The following is a 26823-nucleotide window of genomic DNA, read 5'->3' on the forward strand; positions in this document are numbered from 1 at the left end:
GAGTTGCACTGTGAGTGTGCTTGCTTTATATTCACTTTATGATCAGTTTGTATGCAGAAGGTCCCAAGTGGAAGATACCAGGAGTGTTACCATGCAATAGTCACGTGACTCTATAGTAACCACAATGAGCAATTTTGTTCACTCTGAAGAATCTCCATGTGGCTTCTACATGCAGCATCTACACAGAAAACTGGCCCTGATAAAATGACAGGAGCAATCCTAAGCAAGTCTATGCAGAATCCTACTCAGGTCTATTCAGTGGGACTATCAGGAAATTGTTTTTATAATTGTATTGTATGACACAGACATTGATTCATAGGGTTGCCATGAGTTGGAGGCAACTTGATGGCATTTAACACATACACACTGTGTATACACCCAACTCCATGATCTGGTTGGTTTTTTTAACCTATATTCATTTATTTATTTTCCATACTTCTAACCCGCCCTCCCCTGGCCAGGCCGGGCTCAGGGTGGGTGACAACATTAAAATTTACAACCTTAACAATGAAACATATAAAACCATTCCTCAATTATTAAAAAAGATGGTCGCCATATGCATATAGTGCCTACTGTAGCAAAAGTTGTCAAACCCAAAACAAACCAGCTTGAAACTGGGTCAGCCATCCACCCCCAGTAAGTCTATTATAAAATAAAAGGGTGTGGGGGGTAGGGAGGCCAACATTCATCTCACCTGCGGCTGTCCTCAGTTACAGGCCTGGTGGAATAGCTCTGTCTTACAGGCCCTGCAGAACTCTCAGGTCCCCCAGGACCCTGATAGGCAGAGCATTCCACCAGGCCGGAGCCAGGGATGCGGTACCCCACACAACAGAGGGAGCTGCTGTGAAACCTTCTCCCTGAGTGCTACTCATTGTCCCCAATCCTGTAGGAAGGAATGCAGCCATTGGCAGACTGCGCCCTTGAGTTTAAACTGAGCTGCCTTAAAACACACACACACAGCCTGATGAAGAGTTCTGAAGAACAAAAATGCTTGCAGTTTTGTCATTTTGGTTAATAAGTATTAAGTGTCTTTTGTTCTTTGATTGTACTCAGCCAGGATAGCTCTCTAATTAATATGCATACTCATTTGATTAACTGGAGTTAGCAAAATGGATACATGAAAACTTGCAAACGTTGGATTGCTTAAAAGGACCAAGTAAGTGCAAGTGGTAATCTTTGTTTATAGACTCGCTCATTGTCATACATTAATCCCAAATTAAGATAATAATACTAACTATAAGTAGCTGAGTATGTGGCATTACTATTTTTATTACAGCATTTGGGGCCATGAAAAACGCTTTCATGCTCTACAGCAAACCAGACTGTCGTTATAACTATGGTCTTGCTTGGTCCCATAAAGTATGTGTTTTTGACGTTAAACAACCATTACATTAGGCTACAGTACTTAAGATTATTTAAGATTTAATTCTACGCATTTTGTGGCTAGCCTTGTTTTCAGCCAATTCCGTGTTTACTGAAACATCAGAAATAAACAAAGGCTAGTCTTGTTTGGCCTTTCAAGTCTAAATGAACCGGTTTTCCGCTAACTGGCTGTTACCGCCCTTGTATTCCCACCGATGTATTAAGAGTTTGAAAACGTTATAAAAAATACTGTTCGCACTTTGTTTGGCCCTTTGAGCTGTGAAGACGTCTTCCAACCATTGATAAGCCGCGGTATCCAAAAACCCTTTTAAAGCCATGTTTTTTTATACAATTTTCAAACTTTTAATACACCGCTGGGAATACAAAGTGCGGTCACCCATAGGCAGTTTCCACAACAGAGGCGCCCAAGGATAGAGCGGCCCTATAAAGACTCCTAGCCAATGGCGGGTTTCACGCTAGCGGAAGTTCAGGGGACAGGCTATTGTGGGCTTTTTTTTCTTCTTCAGTTTTTCTGGTTCAAAACCCGCGACCTCTGACCAAGTCACCTAAGCCGGAAGCCAGTTATTGTTCTGTGCCCCGCGAGGAGCCAACAATACCAATCAGGGCTCTGGGAGACAAGGCGGAAGTTCTTCCGTCCAATGAGAGCAGCTGACAGTGGTAGGTGAACCGCGAGGAGAAACCACGCTGCCGCCCGGCTTCCTTAGCGCTTCCATCCAATGAGAGCGGCCCGTGCTGACAGGTGGGCGGGCGCGCGGGCGGGCGAGTGCCGAGCGGGGTGAAGGCGAAGCTGGGTTCCCTGCGCTGCCATGGCTGCGGCGGGTCCGGCGGCCGGTAGGGACCCCGAGCGGCGCCAGCCCCGCCGTCTGAGGGCGCCGCGCCGGCCGCTTTGAGCTTGCAGGGCGGACCGAGACGCCCAAGCTGGCGAGGCGGCCTCCAGCGCTGGGAGCTTCTCCCGGGTTGCGAAGCTCGAGCCCAGCCCAGCCCAAGAGGATGAAGAAGCGCAAGGAGCTCAACGCCCTCATCGGGCTGGGCGGCGGCAGCGGCGAGCGGGGCAGCGGCAGCGGCGGCGGCGGCGGCGGCCGCAAGAAGAAGCACCCGCGGAAGGGCTCCGCCTCGGGCCACCGGCTCCTGCGCACCGAGTCCGCCGAGAGCAGCAGCAGCAGCTCTTCGGACCTGGGTGACGGTGACGGCTTCGGGCTGCCGGGCAGCCGCTCGCGCTTCGCCAAGTGAGAACCCGGGAAGGGGTCGGGGGGGAGTCGGGATCGTGAACAGGCCAGCGTCCCTTGGAGGGTGGCGGGAGACGAAGGCCTCTGATGCACGGGAGGGTTTGCCGCCTTGAGTTTGCCGCTCTCGAGATGCCGTTTTCCCCATCCAGATTCTCAAAACTTTGCATGGGGGCTGATGGTTGAGTTTTGAGGATTCGGATGGGAGCAATGTGCGTCTGTGTGTGTGTGAAGTGCCGTCAAGTCGCTTCCGACTCATGGCGACCCTATGAATGAAAGTCCTCCAAAAGGTCCTATCTTTGACAGCCTTTCTCAGATCTTGCAAATTGAAGGCCGTGGCTTCCTTGATTGAGTCAATCCACCTCTTGTTGGGTCTTCCTCTTTTCCTGCTGCCCTCCACTTTTCCTAGTATGACTGTCTTTTCTAGTGACTCCTGTCTTCTCATAATGTGACCAAAATACGACAGCCTCAGTTTAGGCATTTTAGCTTCTAGGGTCAGTTCAGCCTTGATTTGATCTATAACCCACTGATTTGTTTTTTTGGCAGTCCAAAATTGGCCTTAGAGAGCAGAAACGCTGGGATTCCTAGTTCATTTTGAGGAGGCGGTTTGTATCAGGGGGTTTGGCTGAAGCTGGGAAGGCATGAAGGTGTGGCTGTGATCCGGGGGATACCTGTGCAGGGATTTATACGGGACCGATGAGGAAATGGGGGTGAGAACAAGATCAGGGTTTAAAGTGGTGTCCGATGGTTTGAGGAGGTCGAGGCTGGGGTGAGATATTATGACTAGGAATAGTTTTGGAATCTGTGGCATCTGAGAGTGGAGGTTCTGTGGATGGTAGCTAAAATGACAGTGCTGAGGAGTGGGTATAGATTCCCAGCCCAAACATGAATTTTTGTTCTGGGAAAATCATATTGGGCAAATGGGTGTGCTTCTGCTATAACTTGCTAGGGCACTTAAACTAAGCTGGGCTGGCTTAATGTAGGTGTAGTGTATTAGAGTGGCATTGTTGTTTTGCAAGGACCATAGAATTCTGCTAAACGCTGCTGTTTTCTTACTACAACTTTTTAGCTTCATGCATGTGCAGCTACACAAAAATGCATGCCCTTGTTTAAATGGGGTCCCATACGTTTACAGGTAATTTGGATTAGGATTTCAGAATATGTTTGAGGTATAAATTCCTTCTTCATGTTAGATTATACCCTAATTTAATGTAATATTTACAAGAGGGCTATTCTTATACAAGCTTTACTGGATGTGGTGAATTGTTTAGATTTAATGGTTTTAAAATGTGGTTTTATTATGTATGTTTTAATTTGCTCGCCACCTTGGGGCCTTTGTGATGGCAGAAAGTGGGATGCAAATTTTGTAAAGCATAAAATAAAATATACAGACCTTGTCTTCAGGAAGCTTTATTTCCAAAAGGTTGCTAATGTAGTGAATTGTTGCTTACAATCTTAAATAAGGAAGTTGTTTAATGTAACATACAATTCATAAAATAACCTGTGGAAGTCATTGTAATTATATGTTGATAACACAGCACAGGATTGCTGTGAAATGCAATCTTGTACTTTTGGCACCCTAAACTGGTTAGCAGTGAATCAACGGAATATAAAGATAGTGCTGCTAACACTTCCTTCTTTGGAGTAAGTATTTGAAACGCAGGTAGCCCATTACTAAGGGGGGGGGTAGATCCACAGTGGCTGGGAGCAGCGCAGCTGTGCCACCTCTATAAAAGGCTTCCCGACCTCACAAAGCAAATAAAAGGAATTTTAAAAAGTAAAATGGGAAAATGCCCCCATAGAACAAAGTGAGCCTACGCCACCAAAAAAGGTGGTGCAGCAACGCCATGACATGAGGGGGCGATCGAAGAATGAAAGGGGTTAGGAAGCTGCCTTAAGGCAGCTCTGCCAACCCGCTGGCATGGGTTTTCCCTTCCAGGAATTCCCTGCCGGCTTGGTTGTATTGGTGGCGGGAGGGGGGGGCAGCACAGCTTCCCGGCTCCCCAACACCGGCGTGTTTGCCCCTGGGATGGTGTAAGTGCACATTATCCCAGGTTAAATGGGCACTTAACGCTGGTGCGGGGTCATGCTGGCTCCTAAGGAGCTTCAGCCCCCCCTTCAGGATCGCAGCCTTAATGTTGGACAGTATTGCTAGTGAAATTCTGTTACTCTTCCTTTTTCTATTTTTTAAGTAATTTGTTTCTTTTACAGATCTAAAGTTGTTTGGTATTGTTTCAGCTGGACTAGGAATTCGGAATTTGGAGAAAGTAGCTATAGTATAGTAACTATAGTATTGTAAATTTAAGTTGGATTCAATGTGTTAAATTTTTTTTAGATGGAATGGATAAAGCCCTGGAAGAAATTATTTATTAGTATTACATAGAATAAGAGAAGAGCAAGACTCTAAGCTTGTGTTACAGTTCATCTGTATAAAAGAGTGGTTTAATCATGAAGACACTGTCTGTTACTTTTCTGAGAAATCTGTTTTCTAAATTATTGGAATATTAGGAGAAGTGAAGCGGGTTGTTAACACTAATGCTTTAGAAAACAGTGTTTCCAGAATAATGTCCTTAATTTTGTTGCTATGGATTTTTTTGCTAATGCAATAAATGCTTGAAGATAAACGTCCTTAATTTGTTTAGCTGTTGTTCATTAATTCTGAAGTATTTTCAGGAGTCATTTTGCATGAGCACTCATTACAGTAACAACATGCTATATTGTGTACAGTATACTGAATCTAGTTGTACCAGTTTTATGAAATACTGAAGAATGAAGTTGAGCAAATGAAGAGTCCTTTTTTCTTTTTCTTTTTTAATTTAGGGGTGACTACCTGCGATGCTGCAAGTTTTGCTACCCATTATGTGCTTTTGTTATTCTGGCTGCTTGTGTGGTAGCTTGTGTTGGTTTGGTATGGATGCAGGTGGCTCTCAAGGAAGATCTGGATGCTTTAAAGGAAAGGTTTCGGACGAGTAAGTACTAACTTCAAATGTCTGCCTTCTTTATATAGAGGAAAGTCGACATATTTGTTTATAGCTAGTGTAAGCTAGCGAGGTTGAGGGCTCCTGTCCAAAGTTGGCAGCCTTTTAAAAGGAAAGTTATTTGTATCGTCCTTAAGCAAAGAAAGCACATACTTTTCTATCCAATATTACCCCTCCAAACTGTTCATTCACCTAGGTTTTAAGCTGCAATTCCCTGGAAGTACATAGCTGTAAGGAAAACAAATACTTGTATGTTTTCAAGGCAGAAGTTCCATTTGCCTGCATGAATCTGATTGCATATGTTTTTATTTATGAATTATTGTAAGGAAATACTTGGAGATTTTGGGGATGGTCCCTCGAGAGGGCAGGGTTTGAGGAGGGGAGGGACCTCAACAGGGTATAATGGCATAGAATCCTCTTTCCAAAGCAGCTATTTTTTCCAGGGGAACTGATCTTGATCATCAGAGATGAATTGTAATAACAGGAGATCTCCAGGGGCTACCTGGAGACTGGTAACCCTCTGTATTCAGGCCAAAACTCCCAGCTTCCTCCTGTTGCCCCCCCCCCCTGGGTGGGTGGGATCCCACTAGGCTTAAAATGAAGCCTATGCCTTGACGTTGTTGGCATAATGATGTAACTTCCGGAAGTGATGTCATCACACAGGTGACAACAGGAGAGATGCTCTGGTATTTGAGCAAACACTCTGTGGTATAATCTGTTTTTACAATAGAGTTTTGCCCAAATACCAGATCATCTCCCCTGTCGTCTCCTGTGTGATTATGTGATGTCATCACGCTGGCAACGTTGAGGCTTAGGCCTCATTTTAAGCCTGGTAAGAACCCAGCCAGCTGGATGGTGGTGGGGAGAGAGGGGTCAAAAGTGGGGTATCTCTTGCCCCCAGCGGGGGGCCGGCAACCCTATCTGTACTTAGGTTACTTTAATGCATGCTGATTGTCATTATGAAAGTGAAGGATATCGTTTTTTGCATAGTCTGGATCATAGCTGCATTCAGAGAATACTTTTGTCTGCATTGGGGAAGAGAAACTATGATACTAGAAACTGATTTTTCTAAAACAAAAGACATTAGAACTAGACTTAAAAGTGCATTTATTTCTTGAAGGTTTGAATAGTCCACCACCAGAAGTTAGAATCATATTTGTTTCATTATACAGTTTGATTGCATTTTATATAAGTCTGTACTTTCTAGATTAAGTCTGGAGGGAGCTATTCTAAAGTAAACAGTTGCAAGTAAGTGGATAAAAGAGTAATGGCACTGCTGCTCTAGGAAAAGTATATACAGTATGTAGTACTTTAGAACTTAGAATGTAAACATCTTATGCCTATCATGCTTGGATTTCCCCCCACTAACTCTCATTTCACTGAATTAAATTGATACTTAGGCATTTTTGCAAACCCAGCAATGGATTTTAGTCAATAGCTGACTTTTGCAGAATTTTCTGAAGTATGATTAACAGTTTTAGAAGCAAGTTATTTTTCGAAAGTAGGTAGTATGAATGTTCTGCTATATTGACAGGAGCTGCCATATTCTGCTTAGTCATATTTGTGTTTCCTTATTGTGTATGAGATAGAACAATGTACATTTCATGTAGAACTAGTTTGGTAATTTTGTATCAGAGGATATATGACGTGGCATAACAGTGATTGAACAAAGGTGAAATTCCTCAGACTGCTATCATCTCAGTGCTAGCATTAGCATATTATAGTCAGTTCATTAAAGTAATTCTGATATTTACGCTGCCTTCAGACTTTTTCCTTAAAAGGAATAAGATGCCTAATATAATCTGTGCCAAAAGCTGGAATGTAGGAAGGTTCTATAAAATATTTTATAGTATTTTCTGCATCTGCCATGTGTCACTGCCTAACACTTGGCTCCAACTCCCTATGTTTTTGTGTTAAGTACCATCAAGCTGCTTCTGACTTACTGTATATACTCGTGTATAAGCCGAGTTTTTCAGCCCAAAAAAAGGGCTGAAAAAGCCGGCCTCGGCTTATACACGGGTCAATACGGTAGAAGGGGGAAGGAGGGAGGGGGGAACTTGCCGCCGAGCCACCGCCATTTTCTCCTGCCGGGAGGGGTCTTGGGCAGCCTCTCTGCAGCCGCAGAGAGACTGCCCTGGCCCCCCCGGCCCCCGCCGCCATTTTCCCCCGCCGGGAGGGGCCCTGGGCAGCCTCTCTGCAGCCGCAGAGAGACTGCCCTGGCCCCCCCAGGCCCCCGCCGCCATTTTCCCCCGCCGGGAGGGGCCCTGGGCAGCCTCTCTGCAGCCGCAGGGAAGCTGCACTGGCCCCCCCGGCCCCCGCCGCCATTTCCCCCCGCCGGGAGGGGCCATGGGCAGCCTCTCTGCAGCCGCAGAGACTGCCCTGGCCCCCCCAGGCCCCCGCCGCCATTTTCCCCCGCCGGGAGGGGCCCTGGGCAGCCTCTCTGCAGCCGCAGGGAAGCTGCCCTGCCCCCCCCGGCCCCTGCCGCCATTTCCCCCCGCCGGGAGGGGCCATGGGCAGCCTCTCTGCAGGCGCAGGGAAGCTGCCCTGCCCCCCCCGGCCCCCGCTGCCATTTTCCCCCGCCGGGAGGGGCCCTGGGCAGCCTCTCTGCAGTTGCAGGAAGGCTGCCCCGGCCCTCCCCGGCCCCCGCCGCATTTTCCCCGCCGGGAGGGGCCATGGGAGGCCCCTGCCCGTCGTGCCGCTACCGCCCACGTGCCTGGGCGCCTTCCTCCGGCCGGCAGCGGCCTGGAGGGGCCTCCTGCCGGCCCAGGAAGGACGCGCCGCCGCCGCTTTGCCGCCTCTCCAGGTAAGTAGGGGGTTCAGGGGCTTTTCCCCCTCCCCCCCTTGGATGGCACTGGGGACGGGGTTGGTCGGGAGGGCCTGGGAGGGGGCGGGAGGGCAACCTGGGGCAGGGGCCCTGCGCTCTAAAATGGCGGCCGCCATTTTAGAGCGCAGCATTGCGGGAAAGGAAATTTCTTATTGCCCCTCAGCTTATACGCGGGTCAATAAGAAATTCCCTTTTCTGGCCTCTAATTTGGGGGGTCGGCTTATACTCGGGTCGGCTTATACCCTGTGAATTAATGACCTCCAAAATGGCCTATCATTAAAGCCTTGCTCAAGTCTTGCAAACTGAGGGCCGTGGCTTCCTTTATTGATTCAATCCATCTCATGTTGGGTCTTCTTTTCCTGCTTTTCCTGCTGCCTTCAACTTTTCCCAGCATTGTTGTTTTTTACAGTGACTCTTGTCTTCATAATGTGGCCAAAGTATAAGGTATTTGGGAATCTGTCTTACTGGGAAAAATCAAACATTGTTAAAAGACAATTATCAAAAAACGTGGCTGACAATACAGAATGACTTAGAAAGATGGACTAAGTTGAGTCAGTCATGGACAGGCAGAATAGCAGTAATAAAGATGAATTTGTTACCGAGATTGACTTTTCTCTTCCAAATGCTTCCAATACAAATAGAAGAAAAAACACTGACTGAATGGCAAAGACAAATTAATAAATTGGTGTGGGCGGGTAAAAAACCAAGGATTAATTTTAAAGTCATTCAAGTTGAGAAGAAAAGAGGAGGACTGGCATTACCGAATATCAAATTATATCATCAAGCGGCAGGATTGTCTTGGATTGCCGAATGGATCAGAGACCCAAATCAAAAAATGTTGAAGATAGAAAAGGGAACATGGGATCATGGTCTTCGTTATTATCTGTGGAAAGCAAAAAAATCAGAGATATTTGCACAGAAGCACATTATAAAAGATGGACTGATGAAGACATGGATCAGGAACAAAAATAGATTAAGTCCTTTACCACCTTTAATGATGTCTCCTACAGATACATACTTAAGTAAGGGAGAGAGAAAACGTACAGATTTTATAAGATATCAGGACATGTTAAATGGACAAGAGGAAATAAAATCTTGGGATGAGATGAAGCGGAGTAAAAAAGTAGATTGGCTAACCTACAATCAAATGATTATGAAATTATGACAAGACTGTTACCAACAGGCTAAACTAAAAAAAAATACAGAATTTGAAAAACTAGTCAGTAAAGAGACAGAACATATTTTGGGAAAATCTACAAATTATTGCTTAAATTTGAAACAGAACGAGAGCAAGTTAAAGTATGCATGAATAAGTGGATGGAAAATTTTAAGAAAGAGATAACAATGCAGCAATGGGAAAGACTATGGACTAAGTCAATTAAATTTACTGCCAGTAATAATCAGTGAGAAAACTGGTATAAACAATTCTTCAGATGGTATATAACACCAATGGATATTAAAAAGATAGACAAAACATATGATTGCCGCTGCTGGAAATGCAAAGCTAAAGACAGAACCTATTTTCATTTGTGGTGGACTTGTAAAAAGGTAAAAAGAAAATATTGGATACAGATTCATCAAGAAATGCAAAAGATTCTTAAGATCAAATTTTCAATGAATCCAGAAATTATGTTACTGGGGATAGAACCAGAGAATTCGGAAAACAATCATAGAGAACTTTTTGGATATCTCACGACTGCGGTAAGGATAGTATTGGCAGCATCATGGAAACAAGAGTTCCAGACTTAGAAAAGAGGCAACAAAAAATGGAAGAATTTGTGGTGATGGCCAGACTAACCAACATCCTGAAAGAAAGAACGGTTGATGACTCACAGAAGAAATGGGAATGCTATTTTGAATATGCTAACTGGAAAGTGTAGAATAAAAATTTAACAGCGATAGAAAATAATAGTAATATATTTTGAACAAGTTATAGATAAAGATAAATTTAGAGCATAAACATAGATAAGTTCAGTAATGTTTAAGTAAATATCATAACAATAGAACAATGTTTATGTAAACTGATTCCTGAAGTAAGCACAAAATGTATGAATGGAAGTGTATGTATATGTTTGTTTGTTATCTTTTCTTTTGAAAAATGTTAATAAAATATCTTTTTTAAAAAATAATGTGGCCAAAGTATGATAGCGTCAGTTTAGCTTCTAGGAGGAGTTCAGGCTTGATTTGATCTAGAACCCATTTATATGTGTTTTTGGTAGTCTACAGTATGTAAAAACTCTTCTCTAAAGCCATACATCAAATAAATCAACTTGCATCCTTATAGCTTTCTTCATTGTCCAACTTTCACATCCCTGCATAGTAATTGGTAATCCTATGGTATAAATTATCTTGATCTTCGTTACCAGTGACACATCATTACACTTAAGAATCTTTTCTAGTTCCTTAATGGCTGCTCTTCAATCTCCTTCTTAAAGTTGTGTAATTCCCCAGTAGACATTATTTTTGTCTTTTTGATGTTCACCTGATGTTCAGCTACTTTGGCACAATCTACTTTAACCTTCATTGGTAATCATTTCAAGTCTTCATTATTTTCTGCCAATAATTTGGTGTCATGTGCATATCTCAAATTGTTAATGTTCCTTCCACTGATTTTCATGTCACCTTCATCGAAATCTAATCCAGCTTTCCTTATGATATGTTCTGCATATAGATTGAACAGATAGGGAGATAAAAAGCATCCTTGTCTGACACCTTTGTCTATGTTTAGGAACTTTTTTATTTTTCCACTAATGACAGTCTCTTCTGCTAGCACAGTATGACATATTTAACAGAACAGAATCATAGTGTGCACACATAATGTGTTTTGGGGGAAACATATTATCGGCTCAAAAGCTTTTGAAGAAGCTGATAAACTTCAATAAGAATAGTAATAAACTTTCAAACATCACAAGCAGTCAGAATAGTTAAGAAAAATAAAGCCAGTGGCAAGAAAGACTCAATAAAAAATGAAGGATCAATATTTTTTTCATCTGGAGTTATCAAATCTATGTACTTGGAGAACAGCGGTGGGCAGTAGTTAGGAAGACCATCACTGAGGCAGCCCTTTATCTGGCTATTTCGTTTCTAAAGATGTCAGCGCACACTGTAGGGCCTGTGTTGAAAATTGTAGTTGGCAATCGGGTACATGTGGGAGCAAGGTTTAATTACTTCGATGCAATGCTTCAACAATCAAATGTAAGATTGAACTCCGGTTATGAAAACAGTGTACATACACGTGCAAGAAACAGGCACTGTATGTGTTTCCAAATGTTAGTGTTGGTGACTAACTAGTGCCTTTGTATTCTAGTGGAATCTAATCAAAAATCATCAATCCAAGAAATCCCTAGATTGTCTGAAGATCTGCTCAGTAAACAAAAGCACCTGGAAAAGATTGAAACTGGAGATAAGGGGTTAAACAAAATATGGGTAAACATCACTGAAATAAGCAAACAGGTAAAGTGAGTGAACACCTGTTCAGGGGAAGTTGTGTGAGAAACAATTGTAAAATGAACTACGGTTGTTTCATGTAACCAGCTACTATTAATAGTAAAACCATAGGTATTAATGCTATCAGATTACTGCTTCCCTGTGTAATAAGGCAAGCTTATGTTTAATGAAATTCTTGAGGCATGTTCTTAAATTAACTAAGTATAAGGTTGAATGTTACCATGCACAAGTGAAACAAGTTTGCTCAAGCAAAATTTCCCTAGCTTTGTATACCCTGAAAAACTTCTGTTAATGGGACCCTCCTGAACAGAATACAGATTTGTCCCCTCTCCCTTCCTGCTGAGCCAGTGGAGCAATAGAGCAAGGGTGGATGATGTCTAATTCTCCCTTATTGCAGTCTATTGTGGTGCAGAGACTATTTGTTGTTGTTTTGTTGTGAGTTGTTGCTGCTGTAAATTATCTCAGTAGCATATAGTTCTGAGTATGCAGGATATAAATAGCTTAATTACAAAGTTTTAATAGGCAATATATAGTCTTGCTCAATTTAATAATCTCTTTATTCCTCTTAAATCAGATTTATTTATTCATTCGATGTGTCTTTATTTTTATAGTCACATTTCTATCCCATCTAGGAAAGTCAAAGTATCCTACATGGTTTTTCCTGCGTGCCCCCTTCCCCTGACTTTATCCTTGCCAACCCCTGTGAAGTAGGCTAGGGTGAGAAATAACTACTTGCCCAAGTTTACTGAATGAGCTCCATGGCAAAGCAGGGATTTAAATATAAATCTTGCCAATCTGAATCCATGACACTAACCATTGCACCACACTGGCCAGGATGCAATTGTCCCCCACAAAATATCTGCTTCATTTCTTCTGTGGTGCCTTCAGAATTGGGCTGTACTAGGTAAATCCATGCATGTGGCCCTAGTGCCACAGCTGTCTCAAACAGCTTAATTTTCCTGAGGGATGTTGGGTGCTAGTCTTTATTTAGCCCTGGGTTATATTAATGAGTATAAGACCAGGAGAACTTCTTCATCACATCTGTTTCTTTCAGGTTAAATAAATATGTAGGAACTTATAGTGGTCATTGAACTGACCTAAGAGCTTATACCAGCAGAATATGCTAGGAAATTGCAAACTGCAATGCACTACTTTTTCGATTGCATAAATAGCCTATTTTTATCCTTATTGGACTAGTTCACCCTGTTAACAATGTATGAAGTAACTACTGATGTCATTAATCAACTACTGATGTCATTGATCAATGTGAAACCGTGCAGACTTTGTAATAGGAAGTTCACAGATGGTCTGGGCATTCACCATAATCAGAACCAAATCTAAGGACTTAACACTGTGTTGTGTAGTTAAAGTAATGCTCTACTATTTAAAACAGTATTTTGAAATGCAATTATTGGGTGGGAGCTTCTTATTAAATGGTAGCTATATAATTTGGTACTGTCTAAAAATCTCAATACATAAAACTATTTTTGTTAGTTACTTTAAAATAGCAGTGTTTAAAAAAACTGAGCCTGGTAGGGATAAGTGTACCCTCCAGAAGCTAACTTACCACTTTACTACAAGCAACATATGTTTAAATATGTGTATCCACAGCATCCACTGAGAAATGGTGAATTAAAAGCATCCTTATGGTCATTAATATGTGTGTTCCTTTGTGGTTTCAGATATCTTTCTTGGTTTCAGCAGTAAATCATCTCAAAGCAAACATTAAATCTGCTTCTGATTTGATTAATCTTCCTGTCACAGTAGAAGAGCTTCAGAAAGTATGTACTATATTTGTCTTGTTAATCTAAAGTAAAGACTCTTAAAGCCATAGTTAACAGGCAAGAAATGAGGGGCATGTATGACAGATTCTGTTGCATGGCTTTGGTTTCAGATGTCAATAGGCTACTTCCAGTACGTGTCTGCGTTCCACAATGTAGTGAGAAATATATAAATGCGCACCTTCCAGTAGCATAAGCCACTTGTAGGGAAGCATGAGTGGTGGTGCAATGCAGGGCTCAGTTATGTTTCACAATGTGTATAACTGGTTAGCAAAAGTGAGTACATCTGAACTGATTGATTTAGTCTTCCCCCCACCTCAGTGTGATACTGTGAGGCTGCATGGCAATGCAAATCGTATTGTAGCCACAGTGGCATCAGACCACTGTGGCTGAAAATTCCCATGCTCTGTAATGCTTCATACAAAAAATTCTTGTTACTGAAGTATTTTCAGGAATTTAGTAACTTGACCAGGAATTTTATCTGTATTATTTTAAAGATAGTCTAGGTGTGCATTCTGCTTTTAGTTTAAAATCTACTTCCTCTGGTATTACTTGGAGAACATTATTATTAATACTTTCAGCCTTTAATTTGCTGTACTTGCAAGGGAACTTCTAATTCATATCAAATGAAATGGAACAAAATCAGAAGATGGGGATCTATAATCTAGTCTGCAAACTAGTCTATCTGCTGTCCCAATAAAGTAGATGGTTGGCTGGATCCAGCCAGTTTTTCTCACTTGGTCTCACCTAACTCTGCTCCTTACAATAGCCCCCATCCCACATGGCTTTTGTCCATGCAGGTCCCATGATCCCCAGCATAGCCTTTTTTGGCGGTCAAAGGGGACCCCTCCCGCTTTCACCAGCGGATGACCTGGTTGGAACCAAGTATGCATCTCTAAGGACTACTTATATTGCATCTTGGCAAGTATGCATCTCTAAGGGCTACTTTCATGTGCAGCAGTTTGAATACTTTTATGTGGAAATTTGTATACAGCAGAGCATGTGTCTCATGGCACACTTATGTGTGGAGAGATAATGTAGTTGATTCTTAATTATCCTACTTCTGTGACAAAACAATGCATGTGTGCTCTTGCATGTGATTGTGTAAATACAGTATACATGCGGCTTTTCCTATAGCAGTTCTGACTGAGTTGATTGTGGATCTCATATACAGAAAATGTGACTGTCTTTGTACATTATCAGGACCTCACATTTGATAATAGCACATTGTTACTTCTGATTAAATAGATCCTTGCCAACAAAAGCTCTCACAAAAATGTAGTTTAAATTGCTACAGTGCATTAATATAGCATCTGTTCTGGAATTAACACAATATTTGAATATCACATTCTTGAATTTTTGCCATTATGTGTCTGGAGCGACAAAAGTACTATTTGATTGTTTTTTTTCCTAGAGTGTTGCTACTATAGGTAGCACTGTAACCAGTGTTCATCACGATGTTGAGACTCTGCAGGCAGCAATTGAAGAACATAAGAAAATCATAGGAACACTTCAAAGTGATATGGTAAGGACATGTACAGAGAGAATATATACTGAGCAGCAGACTTCAGGTGCAATCAGGTTTATAGTAAGGAGTCCTGAAAGTTTCCCTTAATGATAAACTGTTATCAGGAAGGGGGAAAATATTTCAGTTTCTAACCCTTAAAGTATTAGTTATTTTAAGATGAATGGTATATGCTGAGACCTTTTTGTAGGTAGTTACCTAGGTAACTAATTTTATAAAAAGTGTTGCATTCTGCTGCTGAATGGACTGTGGGCTGTAATAAAAACTGAACTGATATTTCGAATCCCAATACACTAATCAAAAGGTTAAGATAACCGCCTGTAATGGTACAAAAATTAGTCAAAGTCAAGAGTTTTTTTCTCCTGTTGGGCAGATGGGTGTCCAGGCATTTGGGATTTTTCTAACTTTTCTTAATATAGAATGAAAACTCACTATGCAAGGTTCAGGAAAGTCTTTAACACTAATACTAAAAATCAAGCGAGGCAATTACATATGACTTTCATTAAAGTATAAATTTCTTCAATATTTATCATTGAGGGAACAATAGGTATATAGTATGTGACTACATTATGGTTATACATATGGGTATACATATTGGCTGCATTCAGACATGAAAAAGCCCTGCTTTTTGTATTACAAACTTACATAGTTTATCCTTGGGCTCGTGCACTCCTTCCTTTTTTCATGTGTGCAGGTGAGATTGAAGATTTCCTGGTTTAAAAGAAATTGCAGTTTATTATAATGTCTAAATTGAAGGAGTAAACAAAGACTACTTTGTGTCTGGGCTGCAAACCACACTTTTGAACTATAGCCCAAGCCTGAATGCATTCAGACATCATAGGCTGTGGTTTGTAGAAACTGTAGACAGTCTATCAGATATAAGCAACAAGATCCTATTTTCTTCCCTATATTCCTGTTTCTATAGCCACATGGTAAGGAGGGGCAGTGCAATTCACCAAAGTTTGGTTTGTCAATTCAGACTTTGCAACAAACCACAAGTAGTATAGGCTGGTTAAGAAATGTGCTATAACTATAGCTTGACATTTTTGTATGGTTTGTTGATTGGCATTCAGATGTATTTATTTATTTTATTTAACTTATACCCTGCACCCTCTCCCCACAGGGGACTCGGGGCAGCTCACAGCATTTAAAAATACAATAAACAGATACAATATGAATACAAACAAATAAAACCCGTTAAAACATCAACTTAATAACAAACCACTCTGAAGAATCAAAACGACTGCCCAGCTCCCCGGTTCGTAATGCTAACCAAAAGGCCACGTGAAACAAAGCACATGCAGAAAGCTGGGCTCTATCAAGTGCAGGTAAAGCAAGCCACCCCTGAGTCCTGGACCTGCACAACCACATGATCTCTTTTTGAAGGATTTAACTTCAGCCAGCTCTCACCTAACAAGTCCATTATGGCTTCCAGGCAAAGGCCAGGGCCAAGATCTTGGCAGCCTGCTGCTTTTCAAGCAGGAGGTAGAGCTGGGTGTCATAAGCATATTGGTGGCACCCAACTCCAGACCTCTTGACGATCTCCGCCAGAGGGCACATATTGATACTAAACAACATTGGGGGAAGATCAACCCCTGCGGGACCCCACAGGTTACAGCCCAGAGAACCAACCTCTCTCCGCCAACAAATTGGATCCATAAATCTTCGCACATTGCCCCTGCAGGAGGGAGGGGAAAACTCAAACCAACCTTCACAAGGAAGTGATGTGACCGTGGCACTGGTTCACAAAGAGCCCCGGAACTCAGATCAAAGCCTGCACAAAAGATCACATCTGGCATGGGGGCCAAAACAACCTGGGAGAGTCTCAATGTTGCCATGGCAGCCATGAAGTTCTGAGGCAGCCCCTGATGAGGTGGATTCCACATGGACATTGAAATCCCCCAAGATTAATAGCCTGGAAAAGCTCGATGCCCACCTAGCTGCCATCTCTGTAAGCCTCAGCAGGGTGTCAGACATCACAATTAAATGGGAACTGATTGACCATGGTTTATCGTGATGTCCATATGCAGCATGCTGAAGAATCCCAGTTTCTAGATAAACTGGTTTCATTCTTAAGTGCCCCAGTTTAGATGTCAGTCAACTGCCATTTATTTCAGGCTGGAAATTCTTCAATTTCAGCTCTGTTAAGAGTAATGGGGAAGGAGCTCCCAATCCAATTATTGAAGGAACAGGGGAAAAGGTTTCAGTCCAAGAACAAACTAAATCATTCTCTCACAAACAAATCGGAGTTTGATATTAGAATACAGGGACTGCTACTTTTTTGTGCCATTAACAAAGAGAACTAATACATTGATTTGTCAAATTCTGCTTGGCTTTAGTTGTCGTCTTAGGTGAGTGTATTTGAACGCTTAATCACAGTGCTCCAAGATGAATAATCAGTGTGAAAAGTATGTTAACTTTTTTCAGAGTGAAAACGCAAAAGGTGTTAGAGGAAAGCAGATACCTTCAGCTTCCACTTCTTTTGCTCCTCAAATAAGTGAAAAGAATCTGACAGACAGCTGTAAACAGGTACTTCTTGCTTACCAATTTGAAATGCATTTAAGAGGTATTGATTTTTTTAAAAAAATACTTCAACCAATGAGTGTGTGTGTGTGCGCAAAGTGCCTTCAAGTCAGAGCCGACTTATGGCGACCCCTTTTTTGGGGGGGTTTCATGGCAAAAGTCTAACAGAGGTGGTTTGCCAGTGCCTTCCTCTGCACAGCAACCCTGGTATTCCTTGGTGGTCTCCCATCCAAATACTAACCAGGGCTGACCCTGCTTAGCTTCTGAGATCTGACGCCATCAGGCTAGCCTGGCCCATCCAGGTCAGCACTGAAAAACCTTCATAGTTAATGTTACTACTTGGAATATAGAGGTGTTCAATAAGAGTGAAAGTTAGTTTAGATGTGTTCAAACCAGTAAGTGTCAGTGTTTGAAAGTAGACATAGCAAGGAAATAGTTAAATTTTAACACAGAAAGAATTAATGTTCACTGTGTTCTGAATTGTAATATATATCTTGAATGTTTCAATGGTAAAGTCCATGGCAGTACCCTAAGTAGCTCTTATATTTTATTGCATGAGTGAATAATTATTCATTCCAAGATAGTAACTTATCAGACTGTTGTAAAGCTCCTGGGTATAGGCATATAAGATAGAAAATTATTTTGTATCATCTGCAAACGAAGTATTCTCTGAAGGTAGTCTGCATTAATAATTGTGCTTTAAATTAGCCTTTACATTCATTCTTAGCATAGTACATTTGTTGAAACCTTAGTTCAAATTTCAAGCAATTAGAATTAACCTTCTTATAATATAAGATGTTGTTGGGCAATTTGGCCGTAGATATAAGCCATCTATCTCATGCTGCATGGAAATAAGCCATACTGGTCTCAATAAACTTATTTCTGTGTAAACTTAGATAGGATCAGAGATCAGTGGAATGAAATGTACCTACGGTAATGAAGATGCTTTCTCCAAGTGCTAATTGTTCTTCTTGATGTTTCACTGCTTCCACAGTTGAGCAATGAAAACTGATTTTTTTGTTTAAACAGGATAACCAGTATCTGCATACCTCTCTAGAGGAGGTAAACTCAACTTTAATATTATACCAGAAACAGAATGATTTAAAACTTTTCAGTATGGATTCCACAGTCAACAATTTAAGCTGGAGAGTTGCTTCGTTAGAAAATCATATGAAGGGTTTGAGTAAACTGGAGAAAAAAGAAAACCTGACCCTCGCTGTGGTAAGTGTCAAGCAATTATTACACCAAGCAGCGGGGTCTCCTTTTATTGGGGGGAATTAGCTGGAGACTGGTAGAGCTTTGCAAGAGGTTTGCGTGGGGAATCTTTAAAACCAATTTTTACGCAGATGAGACCACCGGTGGAAAAGGACCCTAATAAAGTGTTTTGTGAATTTTAAGGTTTTTTTAAAATGGTCAAATTTGTTACACATACAGAGCTAAGAAAGTAATGGTATGAGAGGGTGGACACAAGGATTGAAGATTCACAGGGGAAATTATATTTACCTTCTGGGGAGTGAGGCAGCTGCTTGGAGACAAGTAACGACCAGTTATACTCACGAGGAAAGAAAATGATACACGCATCTACCGTGGCTCATGCTTTGGATCCAGGAAAAGTGCTAGCAATTTGCTATGGTGAATGAAGATATATTTATACCCAGGTTAGGAGTAGGAGTTAGGGTCTCACCACAGTTGGCAATGTTTGGGAATGGCTTGACATTGCCAGTGACAAAGGCTTGATTGCTCTAGATTGGATTAAGAATAGGAAGGAGAATAGAATCCGGAGGTGAGGCAGATCAGAAACAATATCTCGGTAGTTGTGGCTAAGTATCTGAGCACTGGGCTATAGAATTGGAAATGAAGGGAGGTTTGGAAAGGTTCTAGTAGGGTGAGTCAGAGGGTTTGGCGAGCAACTTGATGAGATTAATCATTTCCATCCTGGATTCTCTTAATGGAGTTTTGCTGTTGTTGAGATTTAGCAAGGTGTGTTTTAATCTGCTGCAGGAGAACTAAATAAATGCTAAAGAGGCTTGTCTTCATTTCTTTTGTCTGCAAGGAACAGGAGATGTTCTCCCAAGGGGAAGAAGGGTAAACAAGTCTGAACTTTGCCCAGTCGGCTTCTGTACCATGGCACAAACAAGATGGATGCCAGGAGACCCCTGTTTGCCTCTGGCTAGACAGCAGTGTTCCATCCTTGCACACTCGCTCCTGTCCTGAACACCTTGCCTGGGTGTACCAGGGTAGCCTAGGGCTATTATCATACCACAACACAATAGAGTTCTTGAGAGATGAATCTTTCCAAAACCATGACTCCTGTCACAGGCTTAATATACAAGTTTTGCTATACAAATATGAACAAACATTTAAAAAGCCACTTTCTGAAAGAAGTTAAAAGGTACATCTTTCTTGGCATGTGAAACTCTTAAAAAAAATAGCCAGAATTTTTATTACCTGGAGATCTCTCTACTGTTAATGGTTGCACTTGGAATTAATGAACTTATGCAACAACTAGATCTGTCACGCAATAGACTGCTGTTGCCTCACCCTGAATTGTACAGTAATCTCCGATGTCTCACTTGAGCTTTTTAGGGTTATGATAATTATAGGGAGGTGTACTTTGAACGTCCATGAAGCTGTACTGCAATTTTAACAAGTAACTAAGCTGTAATACCGCATGAGGACAAAGTAATGATCATGTTGGAAAGAAGCTTCATTAGTGAATTTGTGCAGCTTCTGACCTGAATACATAAAGATCCTGCATCTAGAAAAACCTACAGAGTCGGTTGCTAGTGTGAGATTTATTCAAAGTCAGTTTCTATCTGTTTTATCTTTTTTCAGTTGGAGACTTCTTTTCCTGACACTTTGTTTGTTCTTGGGCATTTGAGGATTGAAAGCAAGAGACGAGTAAACCTTAGGCTAGAATGGAGGTTTGCATGGCCACTACACCCACAAGAATAAGGATCCATTTCATGTTTGTTTTTTAATTTAACATGGCAATGATCGGACTTCAGAGAAAAACAAAGGAGACACTGAGTATGGTTGCTATGGCAGGAAGAAATCTTAGTTATATAGACATCTATATGGTAACCTGTGTATCTAGCTGTAATTCTTAGCTAAACCTATTAAACTTTCATTACACTTTAAAAATTGTTAGGCTTTGCCTAATCTTAAAGTGCTGCAGGACTCTTGTTGTTTTTAAGTATTTGTTCCCCATGTTCAGTCTTGTTTCTCCCTTCACAACATTGTAAAAATTGGCTGCTTCCTCTCTTCCATCATCACATACTGTAGTTCACGCTAGTCATCTATTTCAGCCTCCCCTCCGGGCTTCCATTATCACATATTGGACCTGTTGTGCCTGTTCAGAATTCTGCCATCAGAATAATTCACTTTTGTCTTTTTGATGATGTGATGTCTTTTTGATTAACGTTAAATAAGTCGTAGTAGAACTTTTACTATTAGGATCCCATATGTATACAGACGACAAAGCATTTGTGGTCTTATTGGCATGGCTACATTGTGTTCTTGCCAGAATTTGGCATACACAATTCTTGTGTTGTAGGCAACCCAGAAATTATGGAATAGGGGAATGCAGAGTCATTCTCAGATGAGAAGAAAGTGAGTGAGGCAGAACCAGGGGTGCAAGTACCAATGAGCACTCCACCAGAGGAGGTAGGCCCTTCGAACTCAGAAGGAGACCTCCAGCCCAAGGCTGAAGTACCACTGGTGGAGCCCTTGGGTTTGAGATCAACAGCTGAAGAAAGGCAACAGGTAGCATCACTTCTGTCTTCACCAGACCCTGCAGAACGCCAGAGGAACTGGGTTCAGAGGAATGTACAGGCCAGGTGCCAGAGTGCCCGGCTGGCAGCTTGACGACATGCAATTCCAGCTAATACAGACGAGTTGTCACAGGATCCAGACTAGGGAGTAAGTGGTCAGTCAGGTACTGGGTGTGCAATCATGGGTTGCACCTGGAGCAAGATGACTCAGCAAAGGCTGTGGATTGTAAAAGGGATATAAGCAACAGACAAGGGGCAGGTGGGTGTGGAAGCAACGCGACTGTTTGTCTGCTGCGTACACCATTGCTGTGCCAACCAGTCTGCTGTCAACTCCATGATTCCTTTGACTTATTTATTTTAATTTATTTTATTTATACCTTGGCCTTTCCCAACCAAGCCAGGCTCAGGGTAGCTTCCAACAGTGTTACATTACAATATAAAATATAATAGAAGAAGAAGAGTTGGTTTTTATATGCCAGCTTTCTCTACCACTTAAGGAAGAATCAAACCGGCTTACAATCACATTCCCTTCCCCTCCCCACAACAGACACTCTGTGAGGTAGGTGGGGCTGAGAGAGTGACTAGCCCAAGGTCACCCATCTGGCTTCATGTGTAGGAGTGGGGAAACAAATCCAGTTCACTAGATTAGCATCCACCACTCGTGGAGGAGTGGAGAATCAAACCCGGTTCTCCAGATCAGAGTCCACCACTCCAAACCACTGCTCTTAACCACTACACCACGCTGGCTCCCACACAATTTAAAACTATAAATATCAGTTTAGCTTAAAAGATGGCTTATTATGTCTGTGACCTCTGGACTGCGTCTGGACTTGGTCATTACTCTCCTGTGATTTATTATGACTGTCTGCTCCCCGGTGAACTCTGAACTGTATCTGGACTTGCTGCTTACTCTGTTGGAATGTGCTGCCAAGCTGGACTAAAGTAAACTGCTTAACATTGGATTGTAGTCTGCCTCTCATTGAATAAGCCCTTGCAGAGACGCCTGGCGTGCTCTGTGGGGAAGTTGGCATGCCAGCCAGAATTGAACACCCTGCTCCCTGGTGGTACCTCTTATTTTTATTACTACCGTTGCAGTGATTTGAATGCTATGCCTTTGTGTTTATATGCTGTTTAAGATCTGGCACAACATAGCCTACTTGTAGTGGCATTAATCTCCAGCCTGTCTTCATTTCCTCTGATCAATTAAATGTCCAACTTGTCTGCTGCTGCTGCTCAGAGCTTCCTGTGGGCTGCCAGTAATCTCAGGATGCTCAAAGAAGCCTCTGTGCTATTATCTGCTTTCTTCAATGTAGATTTTTGTATTAGTTTTTGGAAAAGTTTGCTCTTGCAAGTACAAGGAATACAAAATACCTAGTACTTAAAGTGCATTTTAATGTTTATGAAATTGGATCTGTCTTATTAGGATTTCTGTAATCTTTGAAGAATAAAAACTGTTCAGTAACCGTTTACACACTAGAACTTTCATGTGTCTTTCAGGTGGGTGACTTAACTACCTCTGTGAATGCAGAAAATGAACCAAGAAATGAAACTACTACTGAAAATGTACAAAATATAGAGGTAACTCTAAGAAAACTAGTTTCTTAAATAAGTTCCCGTTGTATTAAGAAATGTTTTGAAAATTTGGTACTGTATTTGCCCCCAACCAGCTCAAATTGAGGAGAGACAGTAGGGAATCACATTATTGAAGTACTTAATCTCTGTCATCTGCACTTTGTCATTGCTACATGAACTCTAGATTAATCTTACCTGGGTTTTTGCAACAGAAAGATATGTGGGGTAGTTTAGAGAGCCTTCAATGAGAAACCTCTGACTAATGGATATAAAACCTTTCATGTATAACTTTACATCAGAGGATATATAGCTTTTTGATAGCAAACACAGTGTGTATTTTACATGTTACTACTTCTCTAGCTGAAAAGAGTTTGTTGGAGTGGTATTTCTCACAAATCAGCACTTGTACAGTAATACTATTGAATATGGATTCCTGAAACAGTGTAACACCTTCCCATGGTAGACTTTGGGAAACTGAGCTGTGATGAGTTTTTACACTTCTATATTCTTTCTCCTGCAACAGGGTCCTCTTTTTGTATAGCTAATTCAGTAGATTCAGTAATTCAGAGCCCTGACCTGGATGGCCCAGGCTAGCCTGATCTCGTCAAATCTCAGAAGCTAAGCAGGGTCAGCCCTGGTTAGTATTTGGATGGGAGACCGCCAAGGAATACCAGGGTTGCTGTGTAGAGGAAGGCACTGGCAAACCACCTCTGTTAGTCTCTTGCCATGAAAACCCCATAAGGGGTCGCCATAAGTCGGCTGCGACTTGAAGGCACTTTACACACACACAACTCAGTAGAACAGTAAATTGAAGCTGTTTTAGCCACCTTAGTATTATAAAACAAACATTTTGTATGATAATACATAGGCAGTATAATCGGAGGCAGGCAATGGCAAACCACCTCTCAATATTGCCTTGAAAACCCTACGGGGTCGCCATAAGTCAGCTGTGACTTGATGGGCTCTTTCCACCATCACGTAATCTCTATGTGCATAAGGTACTTTGATGTAGGATTTTTGAAATATATTTTGAAGAAGTTGTGCAGCTCATTTATGGTAAAAGAAGCAGGAGTTGTTAATGAAAGTTTCTGGTGGTGGTATACAGAAAATAGAAAATGGTGAATCCCAGGTATCCAAACTGAGAGAGAAGCTGCAGCTGATCAATGCTCTGACAAGCAAGCCTGAGAGTGACACATCTGAAGCCACTAAAAAAGGTAATTTATTCCATATGAACTGTATGTTAAATCATGAGATGCTAGATTACTTGATACCTACTACTTCTAACCCAGAATAGTAATTTTAGACTCTTGGACCAAGACGGTGTAGGAAATAGTAGGAATACATCTGGTAGCTTTTCTTCACAGTGCAGGCAAATGTCTTAAGCTTTCTTAGGGTTCAGTCTTCATTGAAACAGACAGGCAAGAAGCCTGCAAGTGTTGTAAAGTCCAGCTCATAAGGTCGTGATGGATAGCCTAATGAAAACATCAGCTCAGTCTTCATTCATAAGAGGCATGTTCTGTGGAAAAATTTTCAGAATGCCTTTATATACATCTGTGCTGTGACTGCATTTCAAATATTGTGCACAATTCTGTCCATCTCAAAAAGAACATTATAGAACTGGAAGAGGTGCAGGAAAGGGCAGTCAGAATAAGGAGGTCACATCCTTATGAGGAGCTGTTTCCCCCAGCGGCCAACAACATACTCTAGGGAAGGGGGGGAGGGAGCTCTACCACTGACCCATGGCCTTTTTCCGGGGATTTGGGAACCATTGTGGACCAGCTGGTGGCTACAGTAAGGAGGAAGCAGTTGAAATTGCCCATGTTGCACCAGTAGCTCCTCTGCTGCAGGCAGACGTCTTCTTTACATAGAAAGGAGGTGTAGACTTTACCTTGAGATAAATTGTTTCTCTCTAGAAGAACTGTGCTGCCTATGTAACAACTCAGGAACAACTAAAGGTTTTGTGTATTCATCCTGACACAGAATTAACATGTTTCCCTCTATGAAAAGAATTGGTTGTGTTTCTATAAAAAGCCATTTTGCTGAGATTTCCCACCTTTTATTAAGTCTTTTCAGTTGCATCACAGTATCTACATGTAGATACTAAGTTATGTGTAACTTAATTAATGTGTAACTTAATTGCTATGAAAAATGCATTGGAGCATATCATGGTAGCTAAGAGACACTGTCTTGTTTTTGCTTGTACTGCACCTGGGGGTATTCCTCTACTGCAGAGCACATTCCTCACACTAGACCAGCATCTTTCAGTGATTCAGAACACCTAGTGCCAGAGGAACAGCTTTACAACAGATGGAAGTACAAACGGAAACCAAGTTTAGGATTCAAGCATAAGCTGTGAACCAGGAAATCTCATTTTTTCCACAAAGTCACTAACCAAGCAATCCTATATACAGACTCCTGTCTAAGCCCATAGAAGTCAGTGGGTTTAGACTGTGGGATTCCACAATCAATTGCTTCATTAGAACCCGCAAGTCTCAACTCTCAGCTTGCCATGTGCTATAGGGGAATAATGCTGATCTATCTTACAAGCTTATTACAAAGTTAACTGAGATAAAATGCATGCTGCTCTTTGAACACTTGAAAAGGTGGCATATTTGGTCTCTGCTGAGTACTCCTTAGGCCGCAGTCTGAACCCTGTTTTTCAGTTGACCTGATATTGCTTAACTTTGTGCTCTGCAATGGGCTCTCATCTTTACATGGAACTTTAACGCACATGAAATGAGCTTTTCTTTTTGAATTCATATAAGCAGTAAGATGACATCCTAATATTGCTTCTTCTTACTCCAAAGAAGCCAGAAAATCTCATGAGAATGCTATATGCAAAGTGTTTAAAGTAATTTCTTAAATAGTACATTAATAAGATTTGTTGGTTACTGTGCTGATAGTTCCGTCTTCTGCTGTATGCCATCTGAATGCAGTCCCGTGGGCCATTGTATATTTTACAGCTATTGTTACTTCCCTCTTGATAAAGTTCTAACTACTCTAAAATTATTTGGCAGTAGGAAAACTCCAGAGTGCCACATCAAAGCCTACAAAACTTCCAAGACTTTCTTCAAGATCAGTTGGCAACAGTTTTGAGAAAATTAGATACCCAAGAGGATTGTCCTTACCGGGAGTATCCAACATACACGGCAAGTCTGTTTAGTTTTGTTGGAGGTGGAATGTGTCTCCACAGTAATGTGGATGTTTTGCTAATTTCATTACGTGTGTGTGGTTTATTACCTTTACATTAAATCTTCTTTTCCTTCTTGTTAGACCTTCAGGAATTATTCAGGGTCACCAACCAAGGCACTGATGGCAAGCTCACATTCACGGATCTGCAAAACCTGGTTGGGGTTACGCTGCATGATTCTCAGAGCTTTAAGGAATTTGATACAGATGGGGATGAGAAGTATTCATTACCAGAACTGAGAGCTGCATTAGGTGTATAGTCTCTCTATTTAGAAATTCAGTATTGAAGGACTAAAGTAGCTACTGAAAAAAACCCTGATAATTAAAAGCTACACCTGGCACTTTCCCCAGTGGCATATTAACATTTGGAACTAACTTAGCGTACATGTTGACACCTCTTAATTTGTGTTCTTTGAAAATATTGAATGTTTTTTTTTTAAAGTTTTATTTGTAACATGAGATGTTGATTGCTGACTGTCAGTTCTCAGGCCGTGTTCCAGAGAAAGTTAGTTGTGCTCAAAACCTGGGGAAACCAGCGGACCACATTAATTGCAAATTACTTATATCCTCTTGAAATGCATGTAACTTAAGGACAACTAATTTTT

The 26823-nt window shown here is 41.6% G+C and overlaps 1 protein-coding gene across 1 annotated transcript; it reads left to right on the forward strand.

Annotated features, from left to right (window-relative positions):
- The first annotated feature begins 2331 nt into the window (after positions 1-2331).
- EFCAB14 (EF-hand calcium binding domain 14) lies at positions 2332-26571 on the forward strand. Its single transcript, XM_056867676.1, has 11 exons — positions 2332-2609; positions 5427-5575; positions 11716-11861; positions 13538-13636; positions 15051-15161; positions 17589-17690; positions 18714-18905; positions 22955-23035; positions 24135-24243; positions 26050-26178; positions 26303-26571. Exons 1-11 carry the CDS (start codon positions 2374-2376, stop codon positions 26476-26478), a joined length of 1530 nt encoding a protein of 509 aa, XP_056723654.1. The 5' UTR covers positions 2332-2373; the 3' UTR covers positions 26479-26571.
- The last annotated feature ends 252 nt before the right edge of the window (positions 26572-26823 follow it).

Source organism: Euleptes europaea, chromosome 2 (assembly GCF_029931775.1).
Source record: "Euleptes europaea isolate rEulEur1 chromosome 2, rEulEur1.hap1, whole genome shotgun sequence".
NCBI classification, from domain to species: domain Eukaryota; kingdom Metazoa; phylum Chordata; class Lepidosauria; order Squamata; family Sphaerodactylidae; genus Euleptes; species Euleptes europaea.